Source organism: Haemaphysalis longicornis, unplaced genomic scaffold, assembly GCF_048455015.1.
Source record: "Haemaphysalis longicornis isolate Haplotype H1 unplaced genomic scaffold, Haemaphysalis longicornis Haplotype H1 scaffold_7, whole genome shotgun sequence".
Lineage (NCBI taxonomy): Eukaryota > Metazoa > Arthropoda > Arachnida > Ixodida > Ixodidae > Haemaphysalis > Haemaphysalis longicornis.
Genome location: NW_027526422.1, coordinates 89,455,962 through 89,476,235, shown reverse-complemented (window position 1 = coordinate 89,476,235; position 20,274 = coordinate 89,455,962). Strand labels below are relative to the sequence as shown.

General features: G+C 48.7%; 1 protein-coding gene across 2 annotated transcripts in view; it reads left to right on the top strand.

Moving 5' to 3' along the window:
- Positions 1 to 344: 344 nt before the first annotated feature.
- Positions 345 to 20,274, top strand: part of LOC144146056 (caspase-2-like) — a 237,932-nt gene continuing 218,002 nt past the window's right edge. For both annotated transcript variants that reach the window (XM_077677986.1, XM_077677985.1), the window contains exon 1: positions 345 to 614. Coding sequence is in view for 1 of the 2 variants with exons in the window: in XM_077677985.1 (XP_077534111.1) it covers positions 411 to 614 (204 nt within the window). In the remaining variant the exon portion in view is untranslated. The remainder of the gene's footprint in view (positions 615 to 20,274) is intronic.

Below are 20,274 nucleotides of genomic sequence, written 5' to 3'. Positions count from 1 at the left end.
GCGCCACATTGTGCTCAAATGCCCGGAGCTGCGGCCTCCCCCGTCGGATGGCGCTGCCCACTCGCTGGCGATGGCGCTCGGTTTCCGCGGACGGGGAGAGCAGCCTAGTTGGCAGGCGGTGGAGGCATCAAAGAGACGCCTAGAACTTTGGTGGCGCATTCGTGCTTCTCAGACGCATACTCCAACCGCAAGCACCGAAGTGCCGTGGGGGGAGTAAATCTCGGGTTCCGCCAAGGAACTCGGCCAGATCCAGGGCCCTTGTGGGGGCGCCTGTTGATCACCCGATACAAAGGGGAAGACCTAAATATCATCATCATCATTATCATTCGGCTTTCCATTGCCAATTTTCCGCAAAGTTGCCCCTGTTCATATGCGCCCCGATTTCTTGCCTTTCGTCGACGCCGTTTTGAATGGGGCTGTTTAATACTGTTATTTATGAGATGGGAAAGTGGATATCTAGAATTTTTGCGCCAGAAATGCCTTATGAGTATGGCAGGAAGTTCGAGGATCCAAGTTTTGTTAACAGACTGACGGAGAACATCGACTTCGACCGCTTAGCGACGAGTTTGAGATACAGCGGTGTTTTGACGGAGGCGATGATCGACGATATTCAGGTGAGATATCGCTTGCCGCTAGAGAGTTTTAGCATAGCGTTACCGTGTTTACGTTACCGTTTACCGTGTTTGCGGTAGTCGACTGCGCAGCGCGAGAGTTACCGCGAACGGTAACTTACCGGCACAGGCTTCACCTTCGCCAGCGGCTTCCGGTAACACGGTAAACGGTAACGCAAACACGGTAACGATATGACTGCCTCAGCCGTTTTTCACCCCGTCACGTCGCCGTCACGTCACCGTATTCCGTCATGGGCGACGGTTTCTCGGGCGATTTCTCGCCGAGAGCAGCGCGACGGTGACGGGAGGCCGAGCTCTACGTTTCCGTCCCGTCAACGCGACGGGACCATGCCGCGCGTTAAACCAGCTGTTTACTTTAGAGAGTTATAGCAGATCGGAAAAACGGTTCCGCTACGGTACACGGGCCGATCCACACGACGGACCGAGTCCGCGACCGGCATGGAGGAAGAAAAATGTTAGGAGGGAGCATGACGTCAGGCGGCCCAGCCCAGCTTCGGCAAGCCAACCTCCTCTGAAGCTGCTTTCTCCTCTCCTCAGGCTCCTCCCGCGCAATGCATTATGGAAAATCCACCACGCTCAGGCCCGCGGTAGCATTTAGTGGCTCCGGCTGGCTGCCGGTGGAGGTTGAGGCGAGCGAGGCGAGCGCCGTCGCCGAAGGCGCCGTACATGCAGTACAATATTAGAGAGTTATAGCTACAGTGAACTAGAATATCTTGATCCAGTGGCGCGAACGGGAGCGCTCTGCAGCGTTCGGCTGAAGCAAAGCGCGTCTACCGCCGCCAGGGGCGCCACTGCGCCTTCTCCGAAAACGGTACCGCGGTTGCACGGGCCGTTACTTGGGGCGCTCGCCAGCTATTGCCGCTGCCGTTTTTTACTGTGGTACAGTAATTAACCTTTATGGAAGAAAGATGCTCACTTTTGTTGTCCCTGTACTTTTCTAGGAACGTTTTGTTGCTTATCAGACCCGTTTGAGCCATCGGGCAACGGCTACAAACAAATCGTCTGCTAGCGGCGCAGACGCGATACGAGCGGATGTGCGATACGTTGGCGGCGCGCGGTCGGACAGACTCTCCGTCTGTTTATGGTCGAGGACGGCCTTTCATTTTCTGCGTGTTTTACGTTTCCGTGATGTTCCCCTACAGAAACAAGAGGTATGCGATCGTCAGGAATATAGTTATTGCGAGTGCTGTCGAATAGAGGTTGGCCAGGCCGGGTACGCGATGTCAAAACGAAGGACGGACACCTATTGCTTTGCTCCGGGTTGTCACAGTGGTTACCCAGGTGCTCCCAAGGCGTCTTTGTTCGCCGCTCCCCTGGACGATGAACTGTGCAAAAAGTGGGAACAAAATTTGGGAAGACTGGACAAACTCTTGACCATATCTTCAGCCGTCGGTGAGCGCCACTTTGAACCCGAGTGCTTATTGCGGGATTACGTCCACGTAATAAACGGCTGTGAAGTGCGACTTGCACGCGGGAAGCTGTCACTGGCTCCAGGTGCTGTACCTATATATCATCCTGCCTGACTGTGCGTCGAATTCTGTACGGAGCATGCACGCGGAAGCCGCGAAGGAAAAGGCGGGCAACGACATGAGTTTCAGTTTCGGCAGCCAGCAAGAAGCCACAACAAAGCTGAAGAGCCGAAAAAGATGAGGTGCGCCAGCCACACCACGAGGCTTCTCTCTCTCCGCAGGGCTCATCAAATGAAGTCGCAAGTTCTGTGGAATGGGATGCTTTCACAATGAGCCATCTTCAAGAAGTCAAACTTCCTTCAAAGCGCTGGTGCCGGCTAAATTGTGCCGACGATCGAAACGTTCTTTTCGCTACAACATCGATACGAAGAGAAAAAAAAGCTAGACATTTTTCACGAGAAATCTGTGCTCTTCTATTAACATGACGACAAAGTGTCGTCGCAAACATTCTTTTCGCGGTGTGTTATGCGGAAGCGATGAAATATATTCCCTAGCTGTTGCGAACAGTGTGCTGCAAGAAGCTGACAGCAGTTCGGCCTGCAAAGGGGCCATGACGGCTGGGAGGTTTAGTGATGTGTGCTAACACCGAAGCTGCGATCTCAAACGACACATTTGGAGACGCTGCCTTCAGCACTAAGTGCCTGGGGAAAGTTTCCTCTGAAGGTAATTTGTTCATTGCAAACTTTGCTACTGAGAAAATCAGCCAAGTGGTACTGGACCCGTAAATACTGGGTATAATTTGCTTTTGTAGAGTGAAATTCACAAGTAGGTTCATGCCGGGAATTTATTACAGTAAATATAAAAAAGTATATCCATTCGTAAAGAATTAAACATAGCAGTTGTCCACCGGCAGCACATCGAACGCGTACGCTCGCATCGGTCGTCTTGCGCAGGTAGCAGACGACACCAAACAACTCGATTTACAGCCGCTTCCCTACAGCTCAAACGGGCAGATTTGCAACAAAACGTTCCTAGCAAGATACGGGGATGCCAGACGCGAGTAGCCTTTTTTTTTTTTTTTGGCAAGGTTATTTACTACCCAACATCGGAACAACGACAGCCATAACCATTGCCGATCGCCTGAAGTACACCGAGTCAAGTCAGCGACTGCCGCGGCGGCGCCTTTCGAAGAGGGCGCAGCAGCGCCACCTGGTGTTTTCTACACAGAAGAGCACGCCCCTTCCTCGCCGTTCGCGCCACTAGATCATTCTAGTTCACTATAGTTATAGCAGATCGGAAAAACGGTTCCGGTACGGTACACGGTAGCCGCTACGGGACCGTACCGGGAAGGCTCGTTTTTAGAGTTATTGGCGGTGAGCACGAACACAGGCGGCGCTGCGAAGCGCGCCTCCGTGACGTCAGCTTAGGGATTCTGGCATTTGTCGTCTGCTTCTCTCAGGATCGCTCTCCCTGCTGTTTCTTTGCGCTCGGTCAACGTCTGATGCTTGTCCGCACCAGAATTGGCGTGTGGGTAACTTTTTATCATAATAATAGGCTTAAAATTGCATACACTAGCTCATGGTGTCAATTAAAGTATAGTTTTGGATACCGCTACGGGAGAAACATTGCCGGCGCCACCCCATTCCTTGCGAAGCCGGTCCTGTGCGGAGCGCGAAGAGTCGGAGCTAGGCGTCAGCTTCTCATGTAAGCATTCGAACAAAACGGACAGTCAGCTGCTAATAACCGACAACAGCGAAAATGGAAGACCAAAACAAATTCTAGGCCTTCAGGGCTGTCGGCTTTGGCAGAAGGCATCACGATTCCCGGTAATCATATGTAAGGTAAAACAGTTTTTGCAACCTTGCCGAACGCTCGAACGCGTTTTATCACATCACTTTAAGTTGTCAAGGCATGAAAGTTTGCCGACATGCACTATAGACTGCAAAAACTGTAGGTTGAGTTCCAAATAACCCAGTGGGTATATACGCGCCTGCTGATTCTATACCAGGCATCTAACCAGTATGGAGGTTTATTGAGCAACACGAGTCACGTCTTCGTTAAATTTATATTAACACATATATGTTTGTTAAGACCTGGAGGGATATTTCGGAACATTTTGCACAGCTATATCTTCCCGAGATTCGGATATATGCGTTATAGAAAAACTGCACTCAAGAGGAGGAGGAGGAGTAACGGGAGGAGGGGAAAACTTTGTTTAACAATTAAATCGATCTGGTTAGTGGGCCGGGTCCTCAGTCCAGGACAAGAGAGTAAAAGTAATTTTCTTCAAATCATAGAACGCCATCCCGAGTAGAATAGGATTTGTTCTTCGCGCCTGGAAGGGTTGAAAAGCAATAAAGAGCTACTTGGAATTCTTCTTCGGTTTCGAGTCTTGTAATATATGCAGGTATACTATTTATTACGTTAGTTAGCGAGTATATCATGCCTTCAACATCGTAATCATGTCATCATTGTTCGAGTTGAGAGTCAGTTTGTTATGATAACGATATAATTACGATAGAAATTCGGAGCACAAAAGCCGCCTTCGAGTACTGTGGACCACGTTGTTTAGGGCGCGATCGCGGTGGCGTAGCACAAACCTTCTCATTGTATTTGCATGTGAATAAACAAAGCACGCTGCGGATATGCACCTTCTTGCACGCAGCCGTAATGAAAGCCAATTTGTGAAGAAGGGAATGTATGCCATACAAAATGAAGGAAATATCCACACGACCTTTGTGAGGCTCCCAAACATCCCGACACCTCCTAATAAGAAGTTGGTGACGGCGCAGAAAAATTAATGCGTTGGGCAGAAAAAAAAAGCAAGAAACATTAATCCGATACAAGACAACAACGAAAGAAACAGAAGAAAGCCGCTTTATTTCCTACTGTGCGATGAGCGTGTAGAGGCCGCTGCTTGGTACGTAGTATTAGACTGTTGAGTCTTTATAGGAGCATCTCAAAAATAGTGCAGGGGGAAGCCTACGCATTTTGAATACTTATCGAGAAGCTCTGATCGCTGATCCTCGCGAATAAGCAAGAAAGGACGAGTTACACACGATCTTCTGACCGATACTCTGAAGAAAGTTGTTCTCTATCTCTTCGTGTGTTGCAAACTTGTGGGGGATACAGCTTCAAATTATTCAGATGCGTCAGAAGCGGGCAAAATAACTGAGTCGCTAGAAATACGCTACAGCAACGAAGCGGGAGATTTCTAGCCTAGGCACTGTTGCCCCTCACAAGCGGAGTGTAGCAGACGACAGCGGCGCGAATCCCTAAGACGACGTCAGAGCCAGGGGGCGCCACTCAAAGATCTCACCGCCAATAGCAGACCGTAACTACCGTGACTGGGAGCGACTTGTGTTGTACGTCGTTTGGCAATTTTTCGTGAGTCTGTGGCGCCTCCTGTGCTGAAATATTAGTTTTCAGTTCTCAAAACATTAGAAAAAAAAAAATCCAACGCCTTTACGGAGATTCGAACTGCGACTGCGTGAACATGGAGCGGGCATTTTAACTCTGCGCCATTTCAATAGATGGCGGCAGCAGGTCAAGCTCAGTACATACGGCTGGCTGTTTCTAGTTTTTCGTTGTATTTGAGAGTCCCTCGCACTGATACCGCCTGTTCCTCACTCGCCGATTTGTAGACGGGCCCCATGTTGCTGTTAATACTAGTTATGTAGCCGTATCGCCTTTATTTAACCTAAAAGAAGCTATCGGACATGCGTCGCTCAACGACACAAGCCGTGTTTGTAGACGGGCCCCATGTTGCTGTTAATACTAGTTATGTAGCCGTATCGCCTTTATTTAACCTAAAAGAAGCTATCGGACATGCGTCGCTCAACGACACAAGCCGTGTTTCGCTTGCTGCTTGCGCTGTCAGAATCGCGTGGATTTCACTTGTTGCAACCTCATTTTTCTTGAACGATCTCATCTTAAAATCCGCTACAATCCGTTCGACTAGGCGTGAGCCAATCGTACGTATCCTAAACTCTTCCAAAGCGGCCGCCCGCTTTGGTGCGACGGACACGGTACGTCTCGCTACCGTCCGGCCAAGTGGCTCCGGTTTACGGTAGGGTTCTGCGCATGCGCGGTGGCGTCGAGACGGTTTTTCCGGTCTGTTTACCGTGTTTGCGGGAGTCGACTGCGCATGCACGACAGTTACCGCTGAACGGGGCTGTCCCTATCCGCACGCCTTGCATAATTTTTAAAACTGTCCGCACGCCTCGCGCGGATAACTTTTAAAATTGTCCGCACGCCTCGAGCCCGAATGCAGCCAATGCAGCACCGTGTGCCGAGTTTCTTTTTCCGGGTGTTATTATGGACGCCCCAGTTTCTTCTGCTCTCAACTTGGATGCTATCCGCGTGTTACGTTGTCGTGGCTGGTTACTTTAGTGTTCGCTAGTACGATGGTTTCCTTACTTAAACCAAGTGCAGCGTCGGTCTGCTAACGCTCGGCTTCGCGTTGTGTGCTGTCCTGAGCCAGTCAGCTCACGGGTGAAGCCGGCGTGCTAAGCCCTCGTCGGAGAAACGGCGACCACGACGACACCGACCCATCTCCTGAAGAATCGAGGACGAAGTTTGCCATCGCTAGTTCTGCACTTCCTATCCGACAAGCCACGTTGCACCACACCACACGAACAAATGCCGTGCTGTGATATGGCGAAGACTGTGAGGTGAAGATGATGTGTGCATCGGGGTGTAGTGCTCGGCGTACTACCACATTCGTCTTGTGATTGCGGTGACGGCGTAAACTTTGTAAATGACAGCAAAAAAGAGCGAACTTCCTCCAGTTGCTAGTGGCCTTGGTGCTCTATCCTCATTTTCACAGCGAGCCTCCTCTGACCGTAACACCTTCCCTCGTGGTGGTGTACAGCCATTGCTACTATTTCTCAGGCCCACTTTGTGTTGCACACAGAAGTAGCCATTTCACTGAGAGGAGGGGGAATCACCCCCACAACCTCACCCACCCAGACGTCGTCACCTGCACTCGTACTCTTAGATGTATGTTGTGCTGTCAATGCTGTAAGCATTGGACGACGCAAGATGACGTGTATGCTAGTTCAACCAACACAGTGAAGGTGATGCTTTGAGTTTGTCAGCATATCCATGGTCGCTGTTAAAGATCCTATACAGTGGTTGCAAGAGCACACCCTGAATGTTTGTAACCACTTTGCCGACCACATTTTCCCTTCGCCTTATGTGAATCCTTGCCAAGTTACCGCCGTCAGGTTCTGTTGTTTTCTTTAGCTCAAAAAATATCTGCCCTCTAATGTTCTGCTCCCTGCCTTGCGCTGTTTCCAGGAGGAGGAAGCTCCTCTCACACAAATGCAGTCTTGAACGGCCGACCTATTGCTGAGGAGGGTGCTGATCATCCACTGTGGCACCAAAGCCATTCTTGGCAGTGTGTGCAGTGAAGGTAGTCTATTGGTTGTTGACCTGTGTGAGGGACTGTTGATAGCACTGCACCGTTCCCGTTATGATTACTCTTCACTGTCCTTTCCTTTACTGCCTTTCGTACCCTTTCGCTCACTTTCTTCTCAATTCCATTTAGGTGTCCCTTTTTTACTTTAAAAGGCAACCTGTGAAGGAAGAAAAAAATGCTTAGGGGGGTAGGGAGTAGAAAAAACTTGCAAGCCAAATAGTGCTCAACAGAAGTCGTTATGCAACAACGGTAAGGGTTTTCAATTATCAGTCCTGGACTCTCTACGAACTCCCCGAGAGATTTCTTGTTCACATGTATTCCTGTGGTGTGGAGAATCTTGCGACTACCCATGGACAGCGGGTGAAATGTCACTGTAAAGATCCAGTATATGGTTCAGGAATTAAGTCAACTTAATACATATAGATGAGACTAAATCTTTGTCAGATGAGACTAAATCATTGTCACTTGAAAAATCTTGCATATTCTTCACATTTGGCCTCATGTTAGCTCCTTCTGCACAGGCAGGCTTAGTGAAACTATGTATGAACTCGCTGCACATTGGCTCCAGGGTACCATTTACGGTCGAATAGCCTGCTTAAAAATACCGAACACTTTCCAATATCAACTTCAGGTTAGTTGTAGTGCAGTGGGAAAGTTTGTCGCGCACTCAGAAGCCATAAATGTTTTTCATGGCTAAAGCTATGGCTCCGTGATAAATCCAACATGTGTAACATGAGTTGGTAAACCAGCGGCCGTCCTAATGTTTCTTCCCCTTTCTTCGTTTCTGTTGCACCGATTTCATCCAAAAAACAACCCTCTAAATGTCTGCACAGTTTCACCTAAAAACTAGACCATAAGCTACAGTTGAGGCTAACATCAACCACCCGGAGTTATCGTCTGTGGGTGAAAAGGTGAGGAGCATGATCCAGGAAAAAAAAATGAAAACAATATGATGCTGTTTGGGCAAAAGCTATATTGTGCTCAATTTCATTCAGAAAAATTTTACTAGCGAGTGAAAGTGGATTTCAGATTAGTTTATCTTCAGCATTTCTTTCAGTAAAGTTTTACTAAGGCTGCTCTCATTTCACAAGCTGACATCACAAGCACGGTGAGTTAGGCAACACCACTGCCTCAACATTAAAATTGTATCATGTAAGGTGTTTCAACTGTGGTGATTCCGGCACTCAATAAAATGCAACAATAATGTGTTTAACAATCACGCATATGACTCCACATTACTACCCCTTACTTTGCATAATACCACCAGAAGCTACTGCATTCTACGTGCCCTTGACATGAATGAAAACAATTTCCGGGCACCTTTCTCTGGCACTGATGTTACCTATTTCCCTTTTCATTACAAAATTATGAACAAGGTAATGGTCCTTTTATAGCAACCTGAAACGAAATTCTGTGTTTACTTTTTCCTTTGTGCTGAGTGAAGAGTGGGGTTACTAAGGCACCTATGTCAAAAGCAGCCCTGTTCTCATCTTCCTTGCCCCTGTGAAGAATAAATGCAATTTAAAGGACTACTGACATGAAATTTCCAATTTGAGCAACTATGCAAATAGCTTCTTGTGTATGTAATCTTTCAGAAGTTGGAACTTTACATTTTCATAAAACAATTACAAGCTTCGCACGTATTCAAAAGGCAAAACTTGTGCAAAAAAAAAAAAAGGCAGAACACCAACCCAAGAAACAGAAATTGATAAACACCACTACACGAGCGAGTACATATCTTGAAATACTTGCACTGCCTATGGTCTAAAAAGATTTGCCCAGTTCAGTCTCGTAGGAAGAACTGAACATTGAGTAACTACTCTTTTAATATGTGTGCCGTCTGATGCACTCATAATACAAAAGATTAACGGATACACCCTCTCTGGAAAGAGCTTTGAAAGGCACACACATAGTGTGACGACTGTGATATAATTCCCCTTCTCAAGAGTGAATGTACACACTGGCGGCACAGGCATTATAATTCTTGAGGATTGGTTAAAAAATGAAATTCTGTGCATTGAGTTTTTCTTCGGGAAGAGGGGGGGGGGGATCCTGCCAACATTGCAAGAGCAGCGAGAAGAGAACGCATGTAACGCGAAAAGCCAAACTATGGTTATCAGTATTACTTACAATCGAAACTACACTAGGCGTCGTGTTCTGTAGCGGTGAAAAAGCAGTACGTATTTTTAAAACTGATTAACCCCCCTTTGGTCCGGGATTGTCCAGGAATTGTGGCTCGCCTTTTTCAAAATTGTATTGAAAGCAAGCATTGAGGGAAAAAAAAAAAAAAAAAACAGCGAGTCATGGCACACACCCCTCCCACATGTGGGCAACAAATTACGCGTTTTCTCCTCTTTCTTTAAACTTAGGTCCACCTTAATGACCATATTAGGCATTTGGTTATGCTGAGTGAGACACGTGTCTTAAGGTGATTCATGTCGGATTTGAAAATGATATATATGAACATGACACACGAAATGCCACATGACAGACGCAAACTCACAACCGCATAATTTTACCGAAGAATCCCCCTAAATACTTTCGCGCATCCATAGAAACGTATTTTAAATAATACGCAAAATTAGCAACTCGATACAGTTGAATAAGTGTTTGTTCCTTCTCCTCAGTATCAACAACGACTGTCCAAAAATGGTATTTATTTTAGAAAAGGTACGGGAAGGACGCGATCACACAGTCGCTTGCGGGTGTAAAATACGTGTCCGGTAATGTATGGTCGATAGCGCACGGGTCGTGTGCAGTGTAAATGTTTTTGTTTGTTTCTTCTTTCTATAAGGACACAGCACAATTTTACAAGGGTGTGGAATTTGCCCGCGTATGCACAGGTCTTGTCGCTTCTTACACGTTTCGCGTACTAAACTTTTATCCTTTAAATAATCTCCACGCCACCTTCAAAAAGCACCCTTCGACGTTCGCGAAACGGCAGACAACTGCACTCAACAATAAGAAAAGTGCAATATGTGGAAGCAATGTTATAACACGTTTCACACTCGAGCGGTGACCAGGGCGAAGATGTTTCGTGGAATTAAACCAGCGCATTAACCCGCAACGGCCGCTGATTATTGCGTTTCCAGAGGAAATGCGCAAGCAGAGGTAACTATGTCATTGCCTACTGCCAAACGAGCACACATACTGGTTGTTTTGTCGAGTGCAGCGCGCGTCTTGCGCCACACGCAACGTGAAAAAGCAGACGACGCGAGAGCGCCATCCACACTAGGAGCGGTTCGTCCCGCCGCCGCCAGGGGCCGACTGTGCCTAGAATATACTAGAATAGCCAGTATATTCTAGGCACATGGCCTCGAGGACATACCGTGGCGCCACCTACGAGTGACGTCACTTGTAGGACGCCGAATCGTGTTGTCGTCTGCTACAACACATTGCCCGTGAGTATGCGGAAGCGTGTTTTTTTTTTTTGTTGTTGTGGCCACCGTCTCGCCCGCTCCTTGTGGATTTGATGCAAATTACCAAAAAAGTTGTCTGTAAACCAAGTAATTCGGGCAAGCAATCAGCGACTCGCTTGTTCCCAGCGACACCGCCGCGTTTAGGTAGTTGCTACCATCGCGACCCACAGCTCTTACATATGCAGCCAGCTAACCCCAAGGACGATGCAACTGATGCAGAGAAAAGTACGCTTTAAATTCATTATGAAATACTTGTGACGGGACATGTGTATGCAAGCAAACACCTTGTAACAGCGACGTAAACCCATCGCTCACTTATGATCTCACCGCGCGAACTGCTCGTATTGCCTGGTAAATGAATGACGCGAGAACGGTGATCAGATTGCTTCGCCGCACATGCTTAAAAGTGTTGTCATAGTCTGCAGTTTGGCTTAATCAGTGCCTATTTCCCCTACGATGTTTTTATAGTCATGCCCGGATTTGATTAACGATCAGTGCCGTAGCCTGTACTCTGCACGGCTGATGTTTACTTTTCGCGACTTGTCCGCAATGTGTGAACGGTATGAACGCGAGTTTTTAACGCCTTCGAGCGGGTTCGGACAAGGCTATATTTAGTTTTCATTAGGTGCTCGGCGTGGTAATTTATAATTGCAGCGTGTTTTGTATGTTTACAGTAAGCCAGCATTTCCCAAGCATCAATTTCGAAACTCACGACTGCTCACAGAAGGCGAGGCTGCGTACGAGGCGAAACACGTCGTTAATGATTTCGGGTAATGGGGATATTTAGAATAGGAGAACCGAGCGTTGGAGGCCCTCAAGAAGTTCGAGATTGATTGATCGTACGGTTTTCACGCGCCGACGCAGCGCAGGCGATGAGGCGCGCCGTAGTGGAGGGCTCCGGATTAATTTTGATATAATCTCTATGAATTTTGACCACCTGGGGATCTTTAACGTGCGCCGAAATCTCGTACACACGGGCGTTTTTGCTTTTCGCCTCCATCAGAAAAGCGGCCGCCGCGGCCGGGAAAAGAAATTAGAGGAACCCAAACGCAACACGCGCGTGCGCGACGGGAGGGCCTTCGCCAACAGCTCGCAGCCGGCTTCGGATGCACGTAATCGGATGTTGAGAACTTTAGGCTTGGCGTCGCAGCAGATATTTTATCGCCGTTAGAGTTGCGAGTGACAGTCCCAAACAGAACGTTTCACCGCGCTGGGAATTCGGTCAGCGCGGTGATTTCCGTTGAAGCGATTGACGATCAAGATCGGCACGGCCTCGGCCGATTCTTGCGCGCAAGCATAGTCATCCTTCGGCCGCTCGCCGCACCGTGCGTGAACGGGCCGGCACTGCCGGGACCGACCTCCGCGGCCGGTCGGCGTAAATCGCGGCAGATATTTGAGCATCGCTTTGAAAACTACAGCTGACACTACCTATCAGAATTTTCCTTCACACTAACATCCACTTTCACCTATCTGGAACTTCTTTTCCACGACTTCTGTTATTTTAAAAAGCGGCGACAAGTTAATTGTTGCTGCCGCGAACTGAGTCGGTTCGAGCCGCACCGTCGGCTGTGCGTGTGCTTCTGCGAGCGTACGCTTCACGATTTTCTGCTTTATACATTTCTTCCAAACAAGGGAAATCTAGAAACTTCACTCGGCGATCGTTGTAGTCCACATTGTCGATAGGGGAAACAAGCCGCTGCCTACGCTTCGGTCGCATGCGTAATACACCACCACGTTCATGGTGTTTGCGGATAATCTACCACAGTTGATACGGTTATACAGTCACCATATAGGTCGAACTGCGCTTGACGCACTGAGAATTAACTTCAAACGAAGGAAATTAACATGAAAATACTTTTAGAACGCGCTTCCTAAGCGCAGTGTCACGCGCTGCAAGCCAACTACGCAGCAAGATAGGAACGGTTATCCTTCAAGTGACGTCAAAACGATCGCAGCGCCGGCCTCTCCAGTGGTGGGCCTCGCGGCCCGCCGGCGCACGGGAACGCCGGCCGCTTGACCATTCGCTGCGCCATCTACATTGTGCTCCGCGAGTAGTGGACATGAAGAGCCCGCAGGAGAGAGCGAAGTCGGCGCTCCTGTTTATCTTGCTCCGTGGCATGAACACTTGATTCAGTATCGCTTTGGCACTGTGCCTGTTCCTCTAGCCCGAAAACTAATACGCGCAGTAGCAAGCAAGCACCCGCAGAACAATACTAAGCACTCATGGTATGCACAGAATATACCACACACGCATGCTCAGGTTATCAGTTCCGTGCGATAATCGCGTTTTTTTTCTTCCTTCAATGTTACGCGGGTAGCAGCTACGTTGAAAGAAAGAACCTCGGGCGCTAAACAAACGCCAAGGCGACCGTAGCTGACTAGTGCAACCGCGCCTTGCTTGCAACGGCTGCCTGCAACAATCGCTGCCCGTGCAAGCATCGCTCACAGCCGCCGAATGCGCCGACATGAAGGGCGATAGCGCTGAGAACACACCCTGCACTCGGCCCCACCTCATTCGCGCATTTACCATGTGCTACGCCGTCACCGCAATCACAAGCCGAATGTGGTAGTACGTCGAGCTCTACGCGCCCCGATGCACACAATCACCTTCACCTCACAGTATTCGCCATATCGCAGCACGGCATTTGTTCGTGTGGTGATCTCTGGCACATAGTTGCAACGTGGCTTTTAGGATAGGAAGTGCAGAACTAGCGCTGGCAAACTTCGTCCTCGATTCTTCAGGTGATGGGTCGGTGTCGTCGTGGTCGCCGTTTCTCCGACGAGGGCTTAGCACGCCGGCTTCACCCGTGAGCTGGCTGGCTCAGGACAGCACACAACGCGAAGCCGAGCGTTAGCAGACCGACGCTGCACTTGGTTTAAGTAAGGAAATCATCGTACTAGTGAACACTAAAGTAACCAGCCACGACAACGTAACACGCGGATAGCATCCAAGTTGAGAGCGGGAGAAACTGGGGCGTCCATAATAACACCCGAAAAAGAAATGGCAAAGGCTGCTGCACCCCGGGGATCCTTTCCCCCGGGTTGCTCCAGCCTCGCCCGATCGCGGCTGGCTGGAGCGCCCCACGGAAGTGACGTCACCTGTTTTTTGTTATTATTTTTTGGATTTGGTCGTTCTTGTTGATCGCCGAAACTAGTACCAAGTACCGTGCTGGCCGTGCAAAGTGGCCGTGCCGGCACTCATATTTAGGTCGGCTCTGCTTTTCATTGTTTACGCGTCGTAAGCGCAGGCTGATAACTCTCCTCCTTCGTACATCGGCTGTGTTATCTACGGCGCACCTGCGGGCCAGGCAAAAACCACTCCGAGTGGAGGATTCAGAGGATTGTGTTGCACATTTAAGTTCGCCGGCTTTTGTAACCGCTCTTCTTTCTTTCTTTTTATTTTGAAAGGTGTGTGCGCGCGCCATATCACGCCATTAGGATTGATCTGCTGTGGCGCAATAGGGAAGAATGGGTCTGTGTCCTCAAACGTGGGCACTGGCCGAAGAGGCTGCCGGCAAAGGTCTAAATAGTGTTGCACGAAGGCTGCTCGCGCTCCCATTTAGATCATAAAATCTGTGGCTTTTGTGGGGAGAAGAATAGGCGGAAGGAATACCTAAAAAGGCCCTCATTTGACAACAGTTCTCTTGGGCCTAGATTACTGGTGCCCAGTGGATCTGGCTCTTGTGCACTCTAGTACGTGCCGCTGAACGCCAGCGTTTTTGTCCGTATAGTTTTGGCGCAACAGCCTGGTTTGCAACCTCACCGTACTTTCTGTGAATAGAAAGACCAGCAGGTGCCTTATTTTGGGGGGTGAAATCAGCACAGCTGGTGCAAAAGAGGCCTGAATTAAAGTTGATTGGATGTGACAAAAAGATGTTTCGAGTAAACACTGTGTTAATGCCTCTTTTCGTCGGGCCTACAACTCTGTATATTTGAAAGAAACTATGCAAACAGAGTTGCAGGCAGCAGTCCTAAGTTTGGAACATACGCTGTCCAAGTTCCGGCTACAGCTATCCCCAACCAAGACAGAACTGCTCAGCGTGGATGGTAAACGTGGCACAAATAAGGAACAAATTATCTCCCTTCAAGTGGGAGATACGCTGCTCGAATCCCACAATGGTACCATTCGACTGCTGGGTGTTCCCGTCAGCAGCTGTAATAGCACAAAATAGTGGATAGCCTCACTTAGGAAAACCTGGCGTTCCACCTTACACCTAGTTACCCGGATATCGAACAAGTATGGTGGGGCGCACCAAACAGCTTGCACCATGCTCGCCCGTGCTGTGGCGCATGGGCGCTTCACGTACGGCTTCCCGGTTTACGAATTACGGCATTCACATGTAAACGCCCTCCACCAAATGAATCGGCACCTTCTCCGTGCGATCAGTGGCCTCCCCGCCTTCACAAGGGTAAACACTCTACACGATGCAGTTCCCCTTCCGCCTCTCGCTAACCTCATCGAAGAGACAAAACTACGCTTCAAATATCATCTGGACCATTCGCCACAAGGAAAAAGACTCCAAAAATGGGACCACTTAAATAGTCAGTCTGAGAGCACCGATTTGCCGACAGCATTCCCTCCGTGGGAACGCCCATCCATCGGAATTCTGCGTCGACGCCCGATCCGCCGGGATAAAAGAAAAGTACGCGAACAATACGTTCGCACTCTCGCAAATGACAAGGAATGCGACGAAGCTGACATCTACACCGACGCGGCTTTGAATGGAACGACAGCGGCCATTGCCTGGACATCTGCGGACCTGCCGAAATTGAATGGATCCAGGCACATTTCTAACACATTCGGCCTCGTAGAAGAGGTAGAACTTCTAGGAATTCTGGGAGCGACGCAGCAAATTTATAACCATTCCGGCCATCTATCCACGAAGAAATTTCGCATCATCACGGATTCCTATGTTGCTGTCCGAGAGTTAAATCGTCCGTTTTCACCGAACAATACGGCAACAAACATTCTCACATTGATAAGAGACCTACAAATTGAAGGCTTCAAAGTTCGAATTGTTTGGACTCCAGGACACACTACAGGCGCAGAAGGCAACCGTATGGCACACGACGCTGCCAGGGAGAGGCTACAATCACCTCCCACGGTGCCCGCCACGCCCGTCCCCCCTCTCCAGGCAGACTGGCAACTCCAGCTTCGTCACCTCAAAAAGGAAAGCTGCAAGCGCTTACAGGCAGAAACTCCTGTTGGCATCCTTGCCCCTCTCAAGCGCTTCTCGCGTCCCGGGGAAGTATTCGCCAATAAAGTGTATGCGAATGCAGCGTACACCCCCCACATTATTTATAAATGGACAGCTCCAGCAGGATCCGAATTGCGCCGATGCCCCCACTGTAGTCGTGAAGGCACACCAAATCTTTATCACTTAATTTGGCTTTGTCCATCATTCGACCGTAATCGCCACCAGCTTTTAACTCTAGGTCCCGCCCCTGTGACTGAACAGGAACATGTTAGTCGGGTCCGCGACGATCCCACCACACTAGAAGCAATCACCGAGTACGCCCTTGAAAACGGACTCTACAAATTAGTGTAACGGCCTGGTAGACTTCCCCGTTCTACCTACAATGTGAACTGACTGCAGCGTGCACTGTTTTCAGTGTGAACCGCGTTGTCTACAGTGTGAACTGTACATTTAAGTGTGAGCTGTGCATTTTAGTGCCACTGACTGACTTTTATGTGTTCATTTGGTGATTAGGACGCCAAGACTGCAACTGTGTTCATTGTGAGAGTTGTTACCTTCCCCTTTTCCCCTCATCCTTACCCCCCCAGGGCCCCATGGCCTCTCGTCTAATAAAGTTTTTCACTCACTCAAGTTGTACCAACTTTTCCGAGCTTCCAAAGTTGCAAGGGATACACGTGCAGTGCTACAAAGTACTGATCAGAACGTGTCAAAAAATTTGGCTTTTGGCTTTTTGCTACCCTTGTTAGTGATGGCTGGGAAGGACGACGCCGAAGCAGGATGCACCGACCAATCCACACTGTACTTCATTTCACCAACTTCACACACCGTTGTAAAAATTGTAATCAATAAACAGCGAGAGCACGGCTCTGTACCACACGCTGGTAAGGGCAGCAAATGTAGCGCCAACAATGGTCTTTCACATAAACTGTGCCCACAGCTCCTGTCAACACCAAATTGATTGATTGATTGAAGGGTTTAACGCGCCGACGCAACGCAGGCGATGAGGCGCGCCGTAGTGGAGGGCTCCGGGTTAATTTTGACCACCTGGGGATCTTTATCGTGCGCCGAAATATCGTACACACGGGCGTTTTTGCTTTTCGCCTCCATCAGAAAAGCGGCCGCCGCGGCCGGGAATCGAACCCGCGACCGTGTGCTCAGCAGCGCAACGCCTTAGCCACTGAGCCACCGCGGCGGGTAACACCAAATTGATAACAGCGTTCTTGCACATAATTACGTATATAAACGTCATGTAAGTAGTGTTGCTTCTGGTCATACTAGCAGCTGTCCAACAGCCTACCACTGTAAGTGCTGAAGAACCGGCCAACCATGTGACGTTTGTTGTCCAAAAAGACAGGAGCACTCAGGCCTTCGTTTTCTGACAAGCAGACTGAATGCTCATCACGCTGAAGTTCCCCCGCAGTAAGGGCTATGTGTGCGCATCCGTTTACGCGTATATATACGTGCTGCCACGTGCACCTGACAGCACGTGGCAGCAAGGTTCCATTCTGCCAAGGTGCCGGTTTAGCGCCGTGGTGAGAGGATTTGGCTGCTGCTCTGGCGAAATGAGTTCAAGTCGCACACCAGTCCATACAGCGGTGGCCCCGCCGACAGCCACGTATATATACGGTCACTTTTCGAGTTTGATGTTACACCTTCGTCTTTAAAATTGGCGAAACTTGCACTAAGTGACGTAAGGCGAAGCTGGAGGATTTCTTTTTATGTAAGCACTGAATGACACACCACCACGCATGCGAAATTTGTTTATTTACGTGCTCCGTCGTCGCTTCTCGCTGTGGCAGTAGTAGTCATCGTCATATCCTTCTATCTTCCGCATGCATGACTAGCTGACCCGGATCGTTTTGTCTGCAGGCTTTCCCATTCCTCCAGAGTCGAACGCGTCGGCACGCGCTAGAACCGGCTTCGCGAGCTGGGCGTCTGCGAGCTGTATTGTGCTCTTCCTTGTGCCGCGGACGCACGTGACTGTTTCCTTGGTATTTTTGCGAGCGCCACGCGCAAGCCAGGACGATGCCGGACGCTCATCGCAGAACGCGAGCGCGGTAAACGGCGAGAGTAACTATGACATGATATTTTCTGATGACGCCACACACATTACGGCCAGCAAAACAGCTCTGCTGTTAAAAGGTTGTCCGAAGTGTTCGTATGGCGGCGGATTGGCTAGCGAAGCTGTTTTGATTTCATTGGACTGCGCACATTTATGAAAAAAACACGATTGACTCGGGATATTCTAGTTTTCGGCAAAATAAAGCTATCATCATTGACTCGGGCGTGGTCCAAAGAAGTGCACGAAACTGCTGCGCCTTGTCGGCCGACACTGTCCATGTGTTTGGCAGCGGGAGCAGCTGGCTGTGTCGCGTTCGACGCCCTTCTCCCCCGCATTTCTGCAGCTCCTGCGCCCTCTACACCATTTAGTGGCTATACGGCAGCATCAAACCCCGACGCCACACTCTCCTGTGCCTCGGCTGCTGCCGCCTCCTCCCTGTGGCTGCAATTAGCGCCTACGCCTCTCCCACCCCTCTGTCGCACCTTTAAATTGGTTGGTTGGATACGGAACAAGAATGGCGCGTACCCACTCTGGGGGATTGGCCAAGTCTTATTGTGGTTTCACTGTTTAAGAAGCTTATGAATTAGTTTCAAACGAAGGGAAAATAGGGTACAGTAATGCTATCAATTTTAGAACAAAAAAATTCAATACTACTGTACCAACACGTGTTTCAATAAACGATTAAAAATTGGTTGATGCGATTGATTAACTAGGCAAGCGACCTGTTTCGGCAATGTATTCAGCGGTTTTGTTAAGTTCAACACCTCTGTGCCCTGGGACCCAGACCAGACGGATTTCCCTGACATGTGCCAGTATAAGCATCGACAGCGATTGGCGGAGTGGAGAAACGGTTCGTGAAGATAAAGCGGAGCAGACCGAAAAATAATGTATTTAATGTCAACACAAACACCAATCCAAAGTAGCAGACCATGGGCTGAGGTGTTGCACTACTGAACACGAGGCAGCAGGTTTCCTGGACATACCAGTGTTTGTGGAGGAGGCGGAAAACACAGCTGTACGTGAGTAAGTGATCTTGCTGTTCATTGAACACTTCCAGGTGGTATAAGTCTATTCATCGCCCTCCACCATGGCATGCCTCATATTCATGGTGCTGCTTCAGAACACCATACTACAAACTTATCTTTTGGGTCTTACACTAGCAACATTTAAATGAAACATCTTTGACATTGTATAACTGTTCTTTAATTATTCATTTTATAATGGGCACAATAGCAGTATTGTCGTAAAAAAAACTGCACCTAAATGATAAATCTTATTTGTATGCTAGTGACATGTTGCAAGAAAATCGAAAATGTAATAGTTATATCCGTTCGCTCACCAGCTGTACAAGTTGTACCTGTCCATTGAACCTTCAAATGCTGATTAGTCTCATGGCCAACACATGAGACATACATGCCCTTCTGTTCCCAAAAGGACTAAGCAAACACACAACCTCCAAGAAAACACATCAGGCATTGGGAAGAAACATTTAAAATTGACTCACTTTATTTAATCAACAACCAGTACATTTTGCTTTTATAGCCCACAAACGACCATTGCCAGCACTACATTAGGTGCAGTTGGCTTTGGCAAGAAGCAGAATGCACCATTATGCACTGGAAACACATATCATAAGCCACAGCTTTGACCAGCCCATCGGTTTCACTGGGTGTCAAGAGATAAAAAGGAAGAACCACACCAAATGCTTTAATGTATGCACGTTGATCAAACATTAATCCAGAGTGTAGAAAAACATCCCTTCCAGCATGTTCGACTGATCCACCCATTTGTGACAGCCTTATCGAAGTGAAGGCAAGAACGAGTGCGTGGCAAGATTTCGATGCAGTCATAATTACTATTGTGCGCCAAACACCCTAGTACACTGAGTGCAGTGAACTTCAGCAATGAAAGTAGTCATAAGTAATTTTTATCGTATGTTGACCGCTGTGAATCCTAGTAAACCGTTACAAGCACCTGACATGCTAGCAAGCGAGAGGTAGAGAGAGTAAAAGATTTTTGAAAGGAGAAGAGGCCAGCCTGAGAAACTGAACTTGGGCCTGCTACTTAAATCCCGCGGGGGCAAGAAAGGTACTGAATACTGAGGGTATGAGAAATGACAGTGAAATCAACCA